At 42.1% G+C, this 19,371-nt stretch overlaps 2 protein-coding genes across 2 annotated transcripts in view; one reads left to right on the top strand and one right to left on the bottom strand.

Annotated features, from left to right (window-relative positions):
• Positions 1 to 766: 766 nt before the first annotated feature.
• Positions 767 to 2,204, top strand: LOC725475 (COMM domain-containing protein 8). The gene is made up of 5 exons (XM_016911725.2): positions 767 to 1,233; positions 1,297 to 1,406; positions 1,493 to 1,654; positions 1,721 to 1,873; positions 1,935 to 2,204. Exons 2-5 carry the CDS (start codon positions 1,341 to 1,343, stop codon positions 2,091 to 2,093), a joined length of 540 nt encoding a protein of 179 aa, XP_016767214.1. The 5' UTR covers positions 767 to 1,233; positions 1,297 to 1,340; the 3' UTR covers positions 2,094 to 2,204.
• A 259-nt stretch (positions 2,205 to 2,463) lies between these two features.
• The window catches only part of LOC113218723 (fibrous sheath CABYR-binding protein-like), a 33,726-nt gene continuing 16,818 nt past the window's right edge, over positions 2,464 to 19,371 (bottom strand). Inside the window, exons 6-9 of the mRNA XM_026440160.1 lie at positions 8,350 to 10,836; positions 6,452 to 6,628; positions 4,730 to 4,795; positions 2,464 to 4,639 (exon numbers count right to left, since the gene is read on the bottom strand). Coding sequence (XP_026295945.1) covers positions 4,595 to 4,639; positions 4,730 to 4,795; positions 6,452 to 6,628; positions 8,350 to 10,836 — 2,775 coding nt within the window. The 3' untranslated portion in view covers positions 2,464 to 4,594. The remainder of the gene's footprint in view (positions 4,640 to 4,729; positions 4,796 to 6,451; positions 6,629 to 8,349; positions 10,837 to 19,371) is intronic.

The following is a 19,371-nucleotide window of genomic DNA, read 5'->3' as shown; positions in this document are numbered from 1 at the left end:
ATATATCGAGTTTATGAACGCAGATTTTCAACTTTTAAAAAGACTATATAATAAAAATTATATTCATTCTTTAAACATAATATAGATTAAAATAAAAATAGATATAATACAAATAATGTATACTGATTAGGAAAGAAATTTAGAAACTTTAGAAACGAAAAATTGAATCTTCGAAATAATTTAATTTTATAATAAAAAAATTTTAATAAATCAACTATTATTAACAATTAATTATATTCATTTTGATATTAATAAAAAGATAATTAAATCCTATTGTAAATATGTCTATTTTGGTAAAAAAAATAAAAAATAAAATATTATTTATAATATATTTATAATATATAAAAAGTTATTGATTATAAATATTTTTTCGATGTTATTCAGGCAATCGAATAATAATTTGAAAAAATGAATATTAAGATTATGAAACAAAATTAAAATATTGAATAACTGAATAATATAATACAAAGTACTAAATATATCGAAAATAAAAAAGTATAAAAAATTCAAGGGATTAATTAATTTAATTATCATAATTTTTAAATTCTTACTTGTGTAAAAAAACATGCGATTTATTTATTCGTAAATAGCGTAAAACAATAATTTTTTATACTGAATCGATAATAAAAGAAATATAACATGAAATTAGACACAGCAAGAATTGATTATCAGAGCCAAAGACTTTTCAAAAGAATTTCATAGATAGCGCTAATGATTAATTCTTATCTTATCTTTCTATTTGCTATCCTTTCTTAATGTATTTTGTTTATAGCACTCTACAAGATGGCGTTGATTTTCTAATTTTTACTATATCCTTTTCTCCGATACCTTATTGACAATTGTAAGCCGGTGAAAAAGAAAATATAGATTTTAAGTCTATCTTGTATCTGATCTGTGATATTAGTTTCGAGGTATTTTTAAGATTCTAAATTTTAAAATTCAAGTTGAAATTTTACTTAGTGTACTTCTTCTAGTCATAAATAACTTTATTGCTATAAAATGAAGGTTATCAATGACAAGTGACGATGAAATGAATTTATGTGTTGCTACACCTTTTGTAACATTAAATTATCAAATTGAATAAAATAATGATAAAATATGGGAATATTTATTGATACGCGACAAATCAATTCATTTTTTTCCTTAAACAATATTGTGTTCAATTAATAACATACAATATGTAATGTATATAAATGAAAGTACGATGTACGATTATTATTATGTAAAATAAAGGTACAATCAATATTCATTAATAGTATTTTATATAGAAATTTCTTTAATTTTAACAAATTTCAGTATTTGTAATTCAAATTATACAAAGTTTTTAAAAAATCGTAATAATGGAAACTACTCAAACTTTGTATCTTAATCTTTTTGGTGAAGATAAAATACCTGTTTTAAAAGAAGTAAGTATATATAATAATAATTGTTATTTTATATATATATATATATAATATAATATGTATAATAAGAATTTGTTCTTATTATCTAGTTATTGCATGCTTGCGTTGATGAAATATGTGGTAGACCAGGTCCAACCTATCATAAGTTTGTAAATAGAATGGATTGGAGTAAAGAAGAATACGAAGAAACGTATAAGTTAATATCGAATCTCTTAAGAAATCCAGCATCATTGTACATAACAGAGGAAAAGGTTTAAGAGTTTCTTAAAAAAAAAGAAAACTTTCTATAGCAAATTTTATATATCGTATATTTTTAGATGCCACAAGAGTATCATGAATTACCGGAGCATATACAACAAAATATATTATTGTGTTTAAAATTGAGAAGAGAACAATTAACGGATGCTCTGTTGAAAGAATGTTCCAAAGAAAAATACGAGACTGTAATCGATTTTGATTGGAAATTAAAGGTAAGAAATTAAACTCGTATGAAAATACGTCGTTGTTAAATATGTTATTTTTTTTTTTTAGCTTGTAATGGGTTCCAGTAAATTAGCTTCTTTGAGAGAACCTCTTCTTCAATTGGATCTCATGCTTGAAAGTAAAAATTCAAAACGTATTTTAGATATGGAATTAAACAAGGACGAATTGGATACGTTTATAAGTACTATGGAAAGTATCGTTCAATAATTGTGAATGTAAATAATGCATAAATAATTATATAATTAAGATTTTTTGTACAATCGATGCAAGTTATTTAATTGTAAATTTTTCGAGATGGAATAAAAAGACACGATGTTACACTTGTTTCACAGTTTATTATAGGTTATAGATAAATGTAGAATAGTTTAATTACTATTATAACTGCTCATCGAAGATACTGAAGACTGTTGGTCTGTGTCTGAAGCACCATCGACTCAAAAATCTCATTTATAATTTTGTTGTTCCGACGCGCAAAATAAATAAACGAGGTTTGCGTCGATGGAACCTCAGGATTTAACGATTAATAATTCGAGTGTACAGATCAGTCGGATTTAAAGATTTTTTTTTTTTTTTTTCCTTTTTTTTTTTCCCCCTTTTTCTTAAATAAAAAGTTCGCTCTCGTCGCCAAAACTTGCCTTGAAAAAACGTGTGAATTTCGTTGTAAAGATTACGGACAATATATTTAATGAAAGGTTTACTATACAACTTTTAATTTTACTTCTTCCCCTTACTCATTAATAATATATCGTTTAAAAATCAATGCCGGTCGCGGGCACAATGAACGCTCGCTCCATTCAACACTTACATGTATTCAGAGATTTTGGAGCATTTACATATATACGCTTTTCGTTTATCTTTACGGTCTACGCTACGGTCTCAATAAAAAAAGAAGCTTTCGTAGGTAATTATTTACTCCTGGAGAGATCCGTAGAGATACGAATCCATTTTGAATGGTAATTGTGCATGTTTCGTAATTGTAATTAGGCGATATTTTAATGATTATTATTATAAAATTACGAATAGGCTTCCTCGTAAGTATTCTCATATGGAGAAGTAGCATTTCGAAGGACAAACGCTGAATTTACACAAACGCTTTCTCTATATCTAGATTATATATATCACTTACACTGCCTCGACATACTGTATGTTTTTCCTTATCTCGTGTGTTGCATGATACGTATTGTACGCATTTGCGTATAATGTCCTTGCATGTATGTAGCTGTGTCGTGTGCTCGCGCGTACCAAAGTCATACGTAGAAGTGTGCAGTTCCTCGTTACAACATAAAACCTGTCGATTGTACAATTACAAAGAAAAAACAAGGACCGCGAAAGAAATACGAGCAAAATAATCGAGCGTCCTTGAAATCACGATACGAGTTTATCCATCACTCGTGCGCTTTGATATATCTTTTAATAAGTTTTTTTCTCCCCTCCCTCCCCCCTTTTTTTCCCTTTACTTCTCTCGTCCTGCCCTTTTTCCCGATCCTATCTCTTCCTCCCTCCTTTCCCAGTTCCGACAAAGAGACATATTCCAATTATATTTCCTTCCTATTTCCTCCTTTGTTTCTTTCTTTCTTTCTTTCTTTCTTTCTTTCTTCGACACGCACATTATTCATTCTCTCATACTTCTTTCGAACTCTCACGCTCTCTCATGCATTCGAACGCACACGTTCTCACGTATACACCTTTGCTCTCTCTCTCAGTCTCTGATCTTTCTTTCGGTTACAGTTTTTCTCGTTCTTTATACTCTCTCGATATAGCAATGCGCGTGTAGTTACGAGAGGGCGTGCCTCGATGAGTATTTCTTTGTATTTCTGGAATATGCGACAAACGAAGAGATTTTTCTCCTTCATCGTATATATATATATATTTTTTCCCCCTTTTCTAATATGTTTTCTTTTTTTTCCTTTTTTTAAATTCGAATTCATACCACTTGCTCGTCGCCGCATGATGATCGCATAATACGACTTATGCATAACAATTGTGACAATTTTCCGATTTTTACACAACAGGGCCCATATATATATATATATATGTATATGTATATATATATATATATATTGTACATATACATACATATATATATATATATATATACAATACATATATATATATTATTATTATGTTGCGAATAAACAAGGCCCAACGTTGAAAATATTTTATTCGTGTAATAATAAAAATAAAAAAAGAAAGTAATAAAAAATCATCTGCTTCGAGATATATATATATATATATAGCATCCATATGATTACATGGCATTACGTGTTTTCAGAATCAACCGTATCAACATTTTCCTCGACCCTATCTGGCTCGTCCTCGTAACCCCATTCTCCCCCATTTCGACGATGACACGACCCCCTCCCCTCCGGGTTTTCACATTTTTCGTGAACGTTCTCCATTCGCCCTGCCGTCTAATAATCGTAATAATAGGCCTACTATATAAGTCTATATGCTCTCGCTATGTCGCGGTCACATCGGTTCCCATTTTCTTTTTCTTTTCTTTTTTTTTTCCCATTTTTTTTTGTCTTTTTTTCCTTTTTTTCTTTTTTCCCTTTTTTTTCTTTTGCTCGTAACGAAAGAACGTTATGTTTCTGTTTAGTTGCAGGAATGGTCCAAATATACATATCTATATAATATACTTTTTTTGGTTTTAACGAGAGAAAAGAACTTTCTTCTTCCCAAAAATACAATTCGATTAGCGTTTCGATTTATTCGTTTATGTTGTTTTGGTAACGTGCTTCCGCGATAATTTCCTGCGAACAGAAAGAAAAATTAGAACTCGAGAATTCTTATGAGAAGATTATTATTTTCTACAGAGGCAAAAAAAAAAAAAAAGAACTTACATTCGTATTACACTCGATGGTTGCCGCCGCAACAGCCTTATCGCTTATGTCAATTTCTTCGATAGCCTTTAACAAATGAAACACAAGGTGTTTTTCACATACAATAATAGCAACAAGTGATAAAGAAAAGTGATGATTTTTAAAAAGAGAAAGAAATTAATTAGATTTATATATACACATGTGTCAGATGGCCCCTCGCACATTATTCTTCTTAGGACATTGAATCAATGACCTCGGAATTGAAGACGCTTACGCGCGTCACCAATCCTTTAGGCGATCATCATGTACGTAATGAAATTTGAAGGTTGAATTGATTCTCGTCTCTATATATTGGGTTGGCAACTAAGTAATTGCGGATTTTTTTTAGAAAATCAAAGACAATTTTTTCATGGAACTAAATAACTTTATTCCGTAATGTGTTGCCCATTTTGATCAATGATCTTTTGCCATCTTTCAGCCAGCATCATAATCCCACGTTCGTAAAACTTGTGGTTTTTATTAGCAAAAAAACTGAATCAGGTACGATTTGATATCATCATCGTTATTGAAATTTTTACCATTCGAGGAGTTTTGTAAAGAAACAAAAAGTAATCGGATGGTGCAAGGTCAGGACTATATGGTGGATGTGGCAAAACATCCCAACCAAGCTCCAATAATTTTTGCCGAGTGACCAAAGATGTGTGTGGCCTTGCATCGTCACGATGGAATACAACATCTTTTCGATTTGTCAATTCGGGCCGCTTTTCTTCAACCGCATTGTTTAATTTCGTTAGTTGTTCGATGTAGACAACAGAATTGATCGTTCGGTTGGGCGGTAAGAGTTCGAAATAGACAATTCCTTTGTAATCCCACCAAACTGATAACAAAACCTTCTTTCGACGAATACCAGCTTTTGATGTTGTTCGAGCTGGTTCACGTGGCCTGCTCCACCATCTTTTCCGCTTGATATTGTTGCAAACAACCCATTTTTCATCGCCAGTTACCGTTTTAAAAATGGATCATTTTCATTACGTTTCTTTAGCAAATCGCAGCTGTTAACGCGTTGCGTTAAACGCTTTTCTTTCAGCTCGCGAGGAACCCATGTATCGAGTTTTCGAACATAGCCAAGTTGTTTTAAGTGGTTTTCATGAAGCTTCTCTGCAATCTCACGAGTTGTACCGCGACGATCCGAATCGATTATCGCTTCGATTAGGTCGTCGTCAACTTCAACTGGACGACCAGAGCGTTTTTCGTCTTCGAGTGAAAAATCACCAGAGCGAAATTTGTCAAACCAATTTTGACACTGCTGTTCTTTTAAGGCTTCGTCGCCATAACTTTTTGCGAGCTTGCGATGGATGCCTTTTTCCCTTTGCGAGAATAAAAAAGCAAAATATGATAATATATGATGTTCCTTTTGATTTTCCATTTTTCAACGAATGCCAAATATAATAATAATAATAATAATCGGAAATAAAGTAATTTATTCGACATTTTTTCAATAATCTGTTGGAAATTTCTTTGCCAACGAAAACTACGCAACCGATCAAAAAACTTTTCTTACCGATTGACAGCTGAATTGCCAACTATCGAATAACAAAATGTGTTTTACATTTCGACTACGCCGGCAAACCTAAAAATTCAACTGAATCCATCTACGAAATGATGGATTCAACTGAATCCATCTGAAATCCGCAATTACTTAGTTGCCAATCCAATGTTTATATCAGTTTGCAGGATCGATACCTTGGCTACCGAGGCAACATCCTCGGTGATGGCCGGTGCAGATGGCGGAGAGGCGGTTATCACTTCGCTTGGGACGGCTGGGGATGTAACCTTGACAGGCTCGGTTGAACTCTCCGTCGTGCTCACGTCGTGGCCCACGTTATTTTCTACCGGGGCCTCTGGCTGTTCCGGGGTGCTCTGCAAACCGTATCTCCTTGTTAGACCGAGGATTATCGAATCGAGGGGTGGAGAGGGGAGGGAGAAAAATCGGAAAGTCCGCAACAAGTCCAAATCCCAGCATGCTACGAGGACGAAGAAGAAGAAGAAGATCGTAAAGATCGATTCTGTCGCCAACAGATTATTGAAAAAATAAATTACTTTGTATTTCCGATTATTATTATTATTATTATTATCGTTTTGAAAATTATCGAAGCAACAACTTTATTCTTACAACTTTTAATAAATTTTTAAAAAATTAATAAAGTTATAAGAATATTTATTTATTTTTTAAATTTATTAACTTTATTATTATTATATTTAGAATTTTTTTCTTTAGGACAGAATCGTTCCCCGTGCTTTTTCTTCTTTCAGCGTAAAAAAGAATTGGAAACACCCTGTTGGATAAACCCTCGGATAAAGAAAATTCTGCATGCGCAATACAAGATGCTTACGACACAACAGATGCAATCTCACGTAAAGAGCATACGATAGTATCGATGTCTAATAATTAATATGTCTCTATATAATGGCGTATTTATAATATAAAATGAAATTTCTCTATCTTCTAGCTAAAAATTATATGGCGTATATATACGATATATATATACGATCATTGTTATTCGTCTATCAATGAGATTCACGCTAAGAGATTCGTCGAGCTGTCTACAGTTTCATATTTCATATATATATATCTATATGTTGTATTAGTGAGCGGCGTTCCGTACGAAAATGAAGTTTTTCTAAAACGTTTCTCTAGGACTAAGTGGTGGTGGTAGTGGTGGTAGTAGTAGTAATAACAATAGTAGTAATAATAGTGCAGCTTTTTTTTCTCTCTTTTTTTTTTTTTCTCTCCAATCATTCTTGCCTCGCTTCTGCTCAAACTATGCTGTCCGAGCTAGCGATCTACTTTTCGCAACAGCGCCTCGATTCGGATAACAAGTCGTGTTAATAATTGTCAAGAAAACCAAGAGGCAAACAACACAGGTGGTGACATGGTGACGTGGTTGATATTGGTCGGTGGGTGGAAGCGGCATATTCATTTATAGGGAACGTCAGCAACGAGGTTATACGTTTGGTGTTGTTAATCACGTCCGACAGAGCGAAGGATGCATTCGACGAGACCCTTTTTCTTTTCTTTCTTTCTAAAACTCTTTCTAAAGGGGGGAGAAAGAGGAGGAAAACAGTCTCTTCAAGAGTCCTAAGGTGGATAATCGTCGAGAAGATAATGGAGATAGAAAAATTGATAGAAAGAGAGGGTAAATGGATCTGGATAAAAAAGGATGTGCAAAAAGCCAGACTGGGATCGGTCTCGTTCGATTATCCTTCGCGAAGAAGAGAGAAGGTGATGAAGCCAGATAAGAGAAGAGAAGATCATCGTCGTTTTTATCGAAAGAAACGAGATGCATGTATCGACAGACCACTGGATCTATCTAAGGATGGGATAAATAGATGAACGAGAGATAAAGAGAGAAAGAGACAGAGAGAGAGAGATTCGACAACTTTAAGGATTATATATATATATTCACAGAGAGACGAGTATTGGTTTGGTGCGGACCAGATATATACGACGAGATAATACTTGGAACCGAAGGCGCCACCGAAACGTGATTCTTTTTTTATTATTTTTCTTTTCTTTTTTTTTTTTTTTTTGGCTGCCTGAATTCATGCCAGGAGGTTTTGTTGTGTTACATGTTAGTCACCTGATGGGTCTCCTGGACAGTGGTCGACGACGTTGCGTTGTTCAACAACTGACACGAGACCAAGCTCTCTTCCTGCTTCTCGGTCTCCGCCAGAGACTCGGCTAACCTCTCCTTTAACTCAATGTCGGACTCATTGTACGAATTGAGGCTTATCGACACCGATTCCATCTTGAACTCTCGATTGCTCTGGTCGTCGTACAACAGCGATTGCGAGGAATCTACCGTGAACGGCATCAGGCCGGACGTGATACTGGCGTTGGACGTGGGGCTGGGAGTTGCGGGCAGCGTCGAGGCTGGTGGTAGGGGAATGGCGGCGATGGTGGCGGTCTCTGTCGAGATTCTCGCGTCACTGTCGTCGTCGTTGTCGTCGTCTTTGTTACCGTCGTTGGGAAGCAGAGGGCGCTCGTTCCTCGGTTCGGGCTTCTCCTCGAGCGGGGGAGGGGAGAGGTGTTCCGGCGGCAAGGGATAATCGAAACAACAGTCTACCTGTTGTTGCTCGGTCGCGTGGTGCTCGGGCGGGGCCGGGGGAGGGAAGAAGTCGTCCGCGAGGCTGGGCGCGCGCTCGAGTTTCGAGACTGGGTTTCGAGGTTCCTGCGCTTCGTGCGTCTGCCGATTCGACGGTACGTCCATGCTCGCCTCGATATCCTTCTCGATCGATAATTCTTCTCGTTGCTCCTCCTCAGTGAAATCCAAAATTCTAGGCTCCGCTCGGACGAGTTGGGAGGAGGACGAGCGATTGGTTTCGAGGTCCGAGGAATCGAGCGTCTCTCGAGGGGCAACGAGCGCGCTCTCCCCGACGGGGAAAGCCTCGACGGGGAACGATTGGAGGGGCAGGGAGGAGGAGGAAGAAGGCTCGGCGGGTGGAGGGGCGACGCACGACTCGTCGTCCCTCGCCTCGTCCGCGGGCTTCGCCGAATCCTCGGCGATCGTCCGAGCGGAGGTTCGAGGGCGGCGATCGTCGTCGTGCTCCTGCTCCGCCATTTCGGAGATGAGGATCTCCTCGACGACGGGCGCGGCGACGTCCGTAGTTTCAGTTTCCAATTTGTCTCGAGTTGTCGTTTCCATTACTCTCGAAACCTCGTTCACGTCCTCGTCCTCCGGAATGACGAGAGCCGGCTTCGCCTCCACCAGCACCTCCTCCTCCTCCTCCTTCTCCTCCTCCTCCTTCTCTTCCTCCTCCTCCTCCTCGTCGTTGCGCTGCTCGGAAGAGACGGGCACCGGCCCTTCCTCGGATTCCACGATCGCGTCGACCGCGGGCACAGGCGGCGGATCGAGCACAGTCGCGTCCTCCTCCTCCTCCCGCGCCATCTCGCCCGGCGCGATCATCTCCTCGATCAACTCCCGTACCTCCTCCTCCCTGCTGCTCGCGGCTCGGGACACCGATATCGACTCCTGCCTCGACACGCTCTCCTCCACTATTTCCGAGACTATCTCCGAGACTATGGCGTTATTGTCCATCGACCTTCCACCGTCCTCCTCGGGATCCACCAACCTGGAGGACGATTCCATCTGTTGGGCGAACGCGGTCTCGTCGCCGACCAGAACAGGGGGATTATTATTATCGTTATTGCGAGGAGCCGCGGTGGACGACTGTTCCGCGGTTGTGTCGTTATCTTTGCGCCGTGGTGGTGGCGCGGTGGGGGGGAGGGGGCGGTGGGCCTCGACGGCCCCGTTAACGGCGAGCGACGACTCGAAATCGGCGGGCGGGTCTCCGTCTACCACCACCGGTAGCGGGGGCAGGTCGGGCACGGTTGGGACTGCGGGCGAGGAGGGCCGGTCGGGGGGAGAAGCGGTCGGGTTGCGTGAAGCTGGGGGCGAGGGGGGGGCGAAAAGTTGGGAGGAGCGAGCAGCCTCCGCAGGCAGTTTGAGAGCCTCCGCCAGGGCGGTCGCGGTGGCCGCGGCCTGCTGAGCTTGCTGCAACGGCGACGAGTCTATGGGGGTTGGAGGCGGGCTGGACGGAGGCAGGGAAGGAATATCCTCACTGGTTTTCCTCTCAATGATAGACGGCGTAGCGACTGTCTGGACTCGGAATACGGAGACTTCTACCACCGGTTCCGGTACGGACTGACCACCGACGGCTGGACTGACCTCGACTGCTTTTTTCTCGGCCTCGAGTTTTTCCACCTCCTCTTTCTTTTCCTCCAAGGGGGCGGGAGTCGGGGCGGTGGAGGGATCGGCGGCCTCCTCCGTCTTTTCCTCCAACGGGCTGGCTCCGCTGGCCGCCGCCGACGCCGCTCCGCTGCTCTCCTCCTGCTGCTGCTTCGTCTCCGCGGCGCTCGACGGCGGTTGTGGCGAGGACGGTGATGACGGTGTTGCCGCTGCCGTTGTTGCCGCTGTTGCCGCTGCCGCGGGCGCCGCCGCCGCCGCCGCCGCCGCCACCGCCGCCGCCGTCGCCTCCTCGTTCTCCGTCGTCGGACTGCTCACCGCTGATTTCTCCTCCACGGGGCTACCCGCCGTGCCCGATCCGTTCTCCTGCTCCTCGCCGCCCTGCAACATTTTCGTACGATACACGTTTGTACGGCGAGAACCGCTGCTGCATCGCGAGCGCAGTGAACCTCCCCCCGATTCACCGTTTCCGAATCACCGACGCCAACTTCTCTCGATATTAAGCGACTCACTTAACGCCTTTCGCTTCCTTTCGTTCGTATCTCGAAAATCCGCGCGTGTGCGTTACAGCGCTACATCGAGGGATAATCTATGTATAGATTGCTCGTAGACTAGGGGAGGGGGGGGAATGTGAAAGTTATCGATACATTTCCAATGGTTGCGTAGCACGAGGACGCGCTATTTTTCCCATACTCGTTGCCGAGTTTCGATATTCGGTGGACGGGATGGGGAGGGGAGGATACGCGATCCTCGTATGTTGTCGTAATGAATCGAAGAAACACGAGTGGAAACGAAATCAATGGTTGAAACCGAAGCGGGAAATGGAAACCGGACGCGCGGAACGCAGAGTGTGTGCTTTATCGTCCCCAGACCTCGGGTATCGATCGGGTGGATAAGTGAAACCCCTTCTCGCCCATTCCCCCCATGCGTATTTTCGTAAGGGGTAAACTTCTCTCTTTCTCTCTCTCTCTCTCTCTCTTTCGCTTAAAGAATTACACAGAGCCCTCGAGGGGTTGTGGTACCCAACAGCTTTTCGAGCACCCGAGTGCTTTTTCTCGCCGCGTGTTCCGCCGCCGCAACGATTTCTTCTTCAAACGAAACGAGGAGCGAGAGCACGAAAGAGGCACGAATTTGGCCAAACTGTCGAGAGGAGAGAAGAGGAGCGAGATAGTACGGATGCTCTCGGGCGCAAAAAAGACGGCGGATTCTTTGGCCGATTGCCAAAATGTGTGTCGCGGCTCTCGGGCCATTGTCCGCTAGACAAACGGAAAGAAACACCGGGCTAATAAACTTGCGATTATATCTTCGATACGATCGGTAAAACTACGTTTCCAAGTTGGCGCCAACCTTGTATCATTGGCCGCCGACCAAATTTCGATCGACGATTGCGAATAGAAATTGCGAGGCGCAAATATTCTCGTTGGCGGTCGCGAGCTAACTTCTCGTAACCGTTAACCGTCCGATGTTTACATCTGTCACGGTCGAAACGGTCACTGATCCGCGGTGTAGTAATATCTCAACGATCGCGAAAACAAGCTTCGAGCATGTAACGAATTATATTATACGTACGAGGTACGTGCACACGGTTGGAAGGTGAAACAGAGCCAAAATTAATTTCTTCTCTTTGCGTGCTCTTTCCCTTTTTAGCTCGCGTATAAAAGAAAAGGAGAAAAAACTATGGCGAAGAAATAGCATGAGCGAAGCTCCAACGACGCGTTCGTAAAAAAGATGGTGGGCAAACTGGCCATTCCCTGTCTCTCTCTATCTATCCATCCATCCATCCATCCATCCATCTATCTCTGTCGCGCATTGTCACGGTCTGAATGCGCGTCGTGGAAAAACCTATCTCTTATTCGCGTTCCTTTCCCCTTCTCCCTCTCCTCCTCCGTCCTTCTTCTTTTTTTAACGTTATTATTTATCGATCTTTCTCTAGGATCGAATTACGAATTATTTATTCGGTTCACCGAGCGTGTCAGACGCCGATATCGGTCACAGCGTGAAAACGAAGCCAAACGGCGGAGAGGTTAGATGTATTTAATATCCGCGCCAAGGTAAATCGGGGAATAAAACTGCGAATCGAGATGTTGCTTCTGTGTGTGTGTATGTGTGTATATGTGTGCCAAGCCAAAATTTTTAATACGAATGCGAAGAAGTAACGGTCGATCGAGCATCGTTCTTCTTCGTTTATCTACGAAACTACGAATCGGTCTAATAACGAAATTTTTCTCGACGCGATTCTTCGGTTCGATCGAAAAAGAAAAGAAGAAAAAAAAAAAAAATAAAGTCGACCTCGTCCATTTATCGAACAACAATGAATCGTAAAGAGAAGTCCGATTTCACATTTGATCACTGATTGGCCGTAAAATCGATTTGTCCCAGGCCAGAAACGCGATTAAATTTCTCGTCATGGACGTGGACTAATTTATCCAGGTATTAATTTTCATCGATTCGAACGTGGGTTTTTTTTTTTTTTGCGCGCGGATCGACGGCGGCCGCTTATATATCGCGTCCATTCCGGTTGAGCGCGACTATAATTCGATACGCGAAACCTTAAAACGCGTTCACCCACGTGGAATGCGAGAGGGAAAAGAGAGGCTCGCCGAGTATGATCTTTTCGTGCTATTTTCGTTCGACGAGGTGGTGGTCGATGGGCGGCGATGTTTCTTCTTCTTCTTCTTTTGCTTCTTCTTCTCGCGGCCGAGAAATTATATATATATACATACATACGCATATTGGCGTATTGCGCGTCGACGACGAGCTGCCACTACGCCACGATCGCCGGTTTCGGTTTACCTTTGTTTCCACCACTCCGTGTTCAAACCCGTGGAACAATGGATTATCGCGTAAAAACGATATCGACCGGCGAGGCGACAGACATAAATAAAATATCGTACGAAACCAGTCCGTTCTCTCTCGAAACGATCGAATTAACCACGAATGGAAGATACGACGCTCGTTAATTGATGCGAGCGTTCGGTTAATCGATTCATAGGAAAAGATCGAAGGGAAGCGAGAGAGAGAACGAAATAATTCGGCGAGTATCGTACCAGGGAAGAAGTTTCGGCTTCCTCGACCTCTTCGAGTTCCGGTGGGGCCACAGCGACGCCCAATAATGGCACGTAAGACAAAACTCTTCTGGCTCCTCGAGCGAATGCACCCGCCACTCGGTACACACCATTGCTCACACTGCGACCCGCCTTCGTGATGGATTCCATCATTTTCGCCAAAAATTTTTCCCACTTTCCCACTGGAGAACTGCCCTTCGAAAAAATATCGCGATAACTGGATATATAGGATCGACTCGAACGACCAAGACGCGCGAGACCGAACTTCGAGAATGATCTTATCCTTCAATTTTCGAATTGGACGTAATATCTGGTCTATTTCGATCCATACGCATATATATATATATATATATATAGGAAACTAGCAAAAAGCATCGCTTTGCGAGCAACTCTACTACTTTTGCCACGATCTATTAATAGTCGCTGGATGACCTAGCAATGACCAGCAAAAAAAGAAATGCGCGTTAAGTATACCGCGATAAGGAGAAAAAATCGCGATGGATAATTATACACCCCGTAAACGTTTAGAATGATTCACGAAATTAGTCATAGTTTGTACGGTGATCTAGCAGAGAATTCGCAGAATCCAGTAGAAAAGTTATTTCCAAGGTTGCGAAGGATCGAACGTGGAATAAAACGTGGACGATGGAATAGCACGATCTTGGCCGTTCGTAAAATTTCGTCGAGCGTATGTACTACCTTTTCGCCTCGCATGCACGCGCACGCGCACGCACGATCACCGAACAGAGAGAAAGATCCGTACGAACTGTTCGCCGTTGGCGAACTACTCGGACCAAGCTGTGAGTTCCCCGTGGTTTATATAGAGTCCAATAGAGAGGATCGTCCCACGTCTCGGTGAGAGAAGAAGAAGAAGAAGAAGAAGAAGAAGAAGAAGAAGAAGAAGAGGAAGAAGAGGAAGAAGAGGAAGAAGAAAAAGAAGAAAATAGTGTGTTAGCGATACACACGTGGAAACACACGGGAAAAGAGAAAGAGATGCGTGACCGAGATAACGAGAAATATAACGAAGAAGAACGAGAGCAACGATGCCTGATTCATCGAATTCATCCCGTAAACGAGGGGAGAACGAATTCCTATCCAAACTTCTCTTCTCTTTTGTTTTGCCTCTCGAGAGAAAATGGAATAGGTTTTCTCTCTTAATTCTGAACGCAAGCCTCGTAAAATGGAGAACAAAGCCGCGCGCCACTTTGCACACCAGTTGAAATAAACCTTGCGAAAAATTCCGCGAAAAGAGACGACGAGAGAGAGAGAGAAAAGTGGAGCCTACGAAAGAGTACTTATAAACCTTCTCTCCTTGACGAGGAGAAACAAGGAGTGAGAACGAAAGAGTTACGATGAAATATATGGGTGGGGTTGGGTTTGGGTTGGCGGGGAGTCATGCACCACCTACGCGAGAATGGTGAAACCAGGAAGAGAAAGAGAAACGAAGGAAGAAAGAAAAAAAAGAGAGAGAGAAAAAGTAAGCGGATTATTATATGGAAAAGTGGAAGGTATATCCATATCCCGCCTCGTTCAACGTTACGACGTTTCAACTCGTAAGGAGGAGAGAAAGAAAACGGTAAAGAAAAATTTCGATTCGATAGATGGAAACGAACGCGTGTCGAGAAATCAGCACTCGTCTGGGAGGAAAGAAAAATTCACGCCGCAAAACCACCGCGCATTTCTATTCTTAGACGATCGAAAGAGAAAGGAGCCGAGAGAGAGAGAGAGAGAGAGAGAGACGGAGGGAGAGAGAGAGAGGAATGGAAAGGAGCGCGAGAAGGGAAAAGGGAATCGAACGGAGTCGCTATTAACGAGACAGAAGGGACACGACCACGACAACGCGTCCGGTGAGTACAAGGGGTTATTCGGCGTAAATAGCGACGAAAATTTTTGAGCCCGTTCCAAATTTCTAATGCTGCATGTATGACCTTTAGGCCGCGTTCGTCATGGAGTGAGTCAAATAAATTTTTTTAGCTCGAATTAGCACCGGTACTGTATTCATCGAATTACGTTCATCGTTCGAGATACATACTTTTAACGTGACTATAATCGTCTTAACCGTTCCCGTTCTGTAACATCGTCACGTATAATCCCCGATATTAATCTCTCTCTCTTTCGAGAGAGAGAGAGAGAGAATCCCAAGAGATTTTCGATGGAAAAGTTGGAGGTTTCGGGATTCGGTGGATTAAGGCGGACAAAAAGAATTCGCATGGCCGTTCGACGAACCACGAGATGGTTCCACGAGCGATCGTTGGTGGCAGCATCGGTCGAGTCGAGTCACCGCAGAATTATTCTCGTATCTCTAGCGAGGCTAGAGCTAGGTTACCAACCGAGATCGAAGCGTAACGTTTCTTCGACCGAACGTACGCGTACAGATGGAGACGACAATGTTGTTTCGTCAACGGTGAAAACTAACTCTGTCATTACCACAGATGTATTAACCGACGTTAACGACAGAAAATAAACGGACGCTAATTAAACCGACCCTTCCGGTGTTATCCTCTTTCGAAACGAGCTAAACAACGCTAAAAGTAACATTTTCGATCGAACAACAAGACCGACTATTCGCTCGTTCTCTTCAACGGTATAGAACAGTAAAGTGCGATAAATCTCGTTTCAGTTCGTTTTAACGACACCGTGCGACAAATACGTCGTTTCTGTTAACGTTATCGACCCATAAATCGTTATCATCTTTTCAAACCGACGTTTCTCGTTTTTCTATTTCGTTCTCGCCGCTTCCATCAATATCGCCCGTTGTCCAACAACGATATTAACGTTACGATTTTTCGATATCGTAAGTAAAAGGAATCGGAATCGAAAAAAAGGAGGCTGGACGAAAAAACGAACGAAACGTAATGAAGCGCAAAACTCTCGAATAATGAGATAGATGATAAAAATTGATCGTTTTTCGTGACACGGGGATGTTAGCTATACCCGATTGTTTCGCGCAACAGGAACGAAACGATGTGGACGGAGAGGTGGCGACGGCGCGGCGCGGCGCGGCGTCAACGACACGCTCTGAGAAGCACGCACGCACTCTCGTGTATTCACCCTCTCGTCCGCTCTCTTCACCCTTTGAAGAGGGTCGCGAAACGCAACACACGGCAAGGTGGTGCGTACAAAGAGAGAGAGAAAGAGAGACAGAGAAAGAGTCGGAGATATCGATTCGTATACGCGAATTCTACCGAAACGAACGTGCACGAATCCTGTAGAATAAACAAAATATAGAGGGAGTGGCCAACGATAATTATCGATCGCGCGTAACTCCTCCTTTTTTCTCTCTCGTTTCCACTCATCCATCGAAGCGTATACCGTCGAAATAAAAGATCGTACAAAAGATCGATGAAAAATTTTTGGAAAATGGAAAATCGATTTTCTATAGAGATGAATCTCGCTTCATTCTATAATCGTATATATCTCTGCTCGACCTTCGATGAATATCATCGAAACATCTGGCTCGATTTTCCCCAAGGGCGTTGCCTACCCACTCCTCCCTCCTCTCCTCCGGAAGGATCCTACTTTAATCCAATTGAACGGCTGTTGAACCGATGCGAAATAAAATATAAAAGCCTCGATTTTTCCACCGCTTCACCGATCGAAACGACATCGCGTTTCTCGCGTGATTGAAAACAATTTACAAATTATTTCTATGAAAAAAAAAAAAAAAAGAGTAGAACGAACGAACGAATGGATGGAAAAATTTGTTATCGAGTGTCTTCTTCTCTCGTTGGAAAGTGCGCTATCGGCGTGTCGTGCGGTTTCATGGCTCGGCAACCAACGCGACCGCAGACGGGAAATTCCACCTGGGAAATCACGCGATACCATTTGGCACAGCTGATTTTAATTAAGAAACGGAGTTACTTTTTAGAAAGAAATACAACAACCCTCCGATGTCAACAACAACGCGTGCAATTATTTCGATCAATTTTCCCTTCCAACCAATCCAGTGAAAATTTCGTTCGAAGAAAGACTTTCGACTCGACTTCCGGAGGATCAATTCGATGAAACACGCGCTTTCTCTTATCGCTTCCAAAATATTTTAACCGACTTTCCATATCTTATCCATCCAGGATTACATGATATTTCTTATTTATAATCCGTTAAAAAAATTAATCGAAAACAGCAGGATTAAAATTCGATAAGATATAATATCTAAAATTGGGATCCGAAAAAAAATAGGACAAATAAAGATATAAAAAGTTTCTTGTTCGCGAACGAGAGCGGCGCGAGTCTTTTGCCGGCAAACCTGCTGAATGCGAAAAGCCCTGGTAACCCCCGTCGGTCGGCATGGCAACAGCTCTGCGCGTCCCGGCGTCGGGACGTTCGATACTAGACGACGACGACGACGGCGACGGCGACGGCGACGACGACGCCCAAATTCGAAGAGTCGAAGGAAAAGAATCAGCGATCGAAATTTTCGCGCGAATGGATAATTGGTCCGAATCGAGCAAAATCAAGAATATTCGAATATTCGAGACATCGTGGCAACAAGTCGTCGTCGACGCGACCTTGCTTTTCTCTTCGGTCGAAATCTCGAAATTAATTTAAAATGAGAAGACGGATCGTTCCTGTCTTCGTTTTTTCCTCGACTCTATCTTTCGGCTATTTATTTTTATCGTCCTCCCCTCGATTCGTACTTAAACGCGTTCGCGGTGTAAAGTGTGTCAGGTCCGATACCGGATTATAAATAAAGAAAAGAAAAGAAAAGAAAAGAAAAGAAAAAGCGGCGACGAAATGATGTATTTGTCGTTGGTATTTTTAATACAATGGCATCTCGATGACGTCAACTGATAACGAGGTGGTTGAGATCTGTGTGCATCAGAGGTCTTTCAACCGACACACTTCGTCGTCAACTAACGAACGGCGGGTCCGTTGCCGAAGTGAAATCGCGGAACGATTCGTTTACGAAATTGATTTTATCGCTTCGCACAACGAAAAATATATGTAACTTTTTCTTCCAATTTTCTCGCACCGAAGCGAGGACGAGCAATAGATCGTGTAGAGACGAGGCAAGCTTTCGTTTTATATTCCACAACTTCGATCGTTTCTTTTATCTTTATTACCCTTATTACTCTTCGCGAAGGAAGGGCTCCCAACCACTACTCCTAGTAGCAGGAGAACAAAATGGAGGGAGATTATAAGAAAAACCATTATGGAGGAAGGAAGTGTGAAAAATTGAAAGGAAACCGGATTACTGCTTCCCCTCGTTCGGTATTCTTAAAATTACGAGGCGCGTACGTGTGGATAAATAACACGTATAGAGGAGTAGCGACCTCTCTTAAATGAATTCTTGTAAAACTTTTCCATCGTGTATCGTTAGTGTAACGTTATCGAGCGTCGTCAATATTTGCGCGATAAGCTTTGCTTTCAGATTACTCGCGAAAAACGTCATCGCGCCGAGTTAAACTTATCCCTTCTGATCGACGTCGATATCGCGTCGAAATAATAACGAAATTCGTTTCTTATTAAATTAGCCCGTTTTAAAAAAAGGAACGATGGAAAAAAGAAAAAAGATTGAGAGAATCGATAACTCGGAAACAAAGAATGGAAGAAAAACCGTTTGGTCGTCGTCGACAGCGACAGTCCCCTTCGTGTAATCCGTTTAAGCCAAACAACCTCCCAATGGCCGCTAGACACACTCGAGAGGTGAGCGTTCTGGCAGCTCGCCAACGTTCCCGCTTTGAGCTTGATTAGTTTGTAATTGCGCATTGTTTTCCCTTTCTTGGCTGCGAAATAAGACGTCACAGCGAAATAGAGAAGAGAACGAGAAACACACTTCCTACCAACCGTCTAAATAAACGAATATATATATATATCGGAATCAATTTATTGCAATCGAGAAATGAAAAGA

Source organism: Apis mellifera, linkage group LG4 (genome assembly GCF_003254395.2).
Source record: "Apis mellifera strain DH4 linkage group LG4, Amel_HAv3.1, whole genome shotgun sequence".
Lineage (NCBI taxonomy): Eukaryota > Metazoa > Arthropoda > Insecta > Hymenoptera > Apidae > Apis > Apis mellifera.
This window is presented reverse-complemented; position numbering and strand designations above follow the sequence as displayed.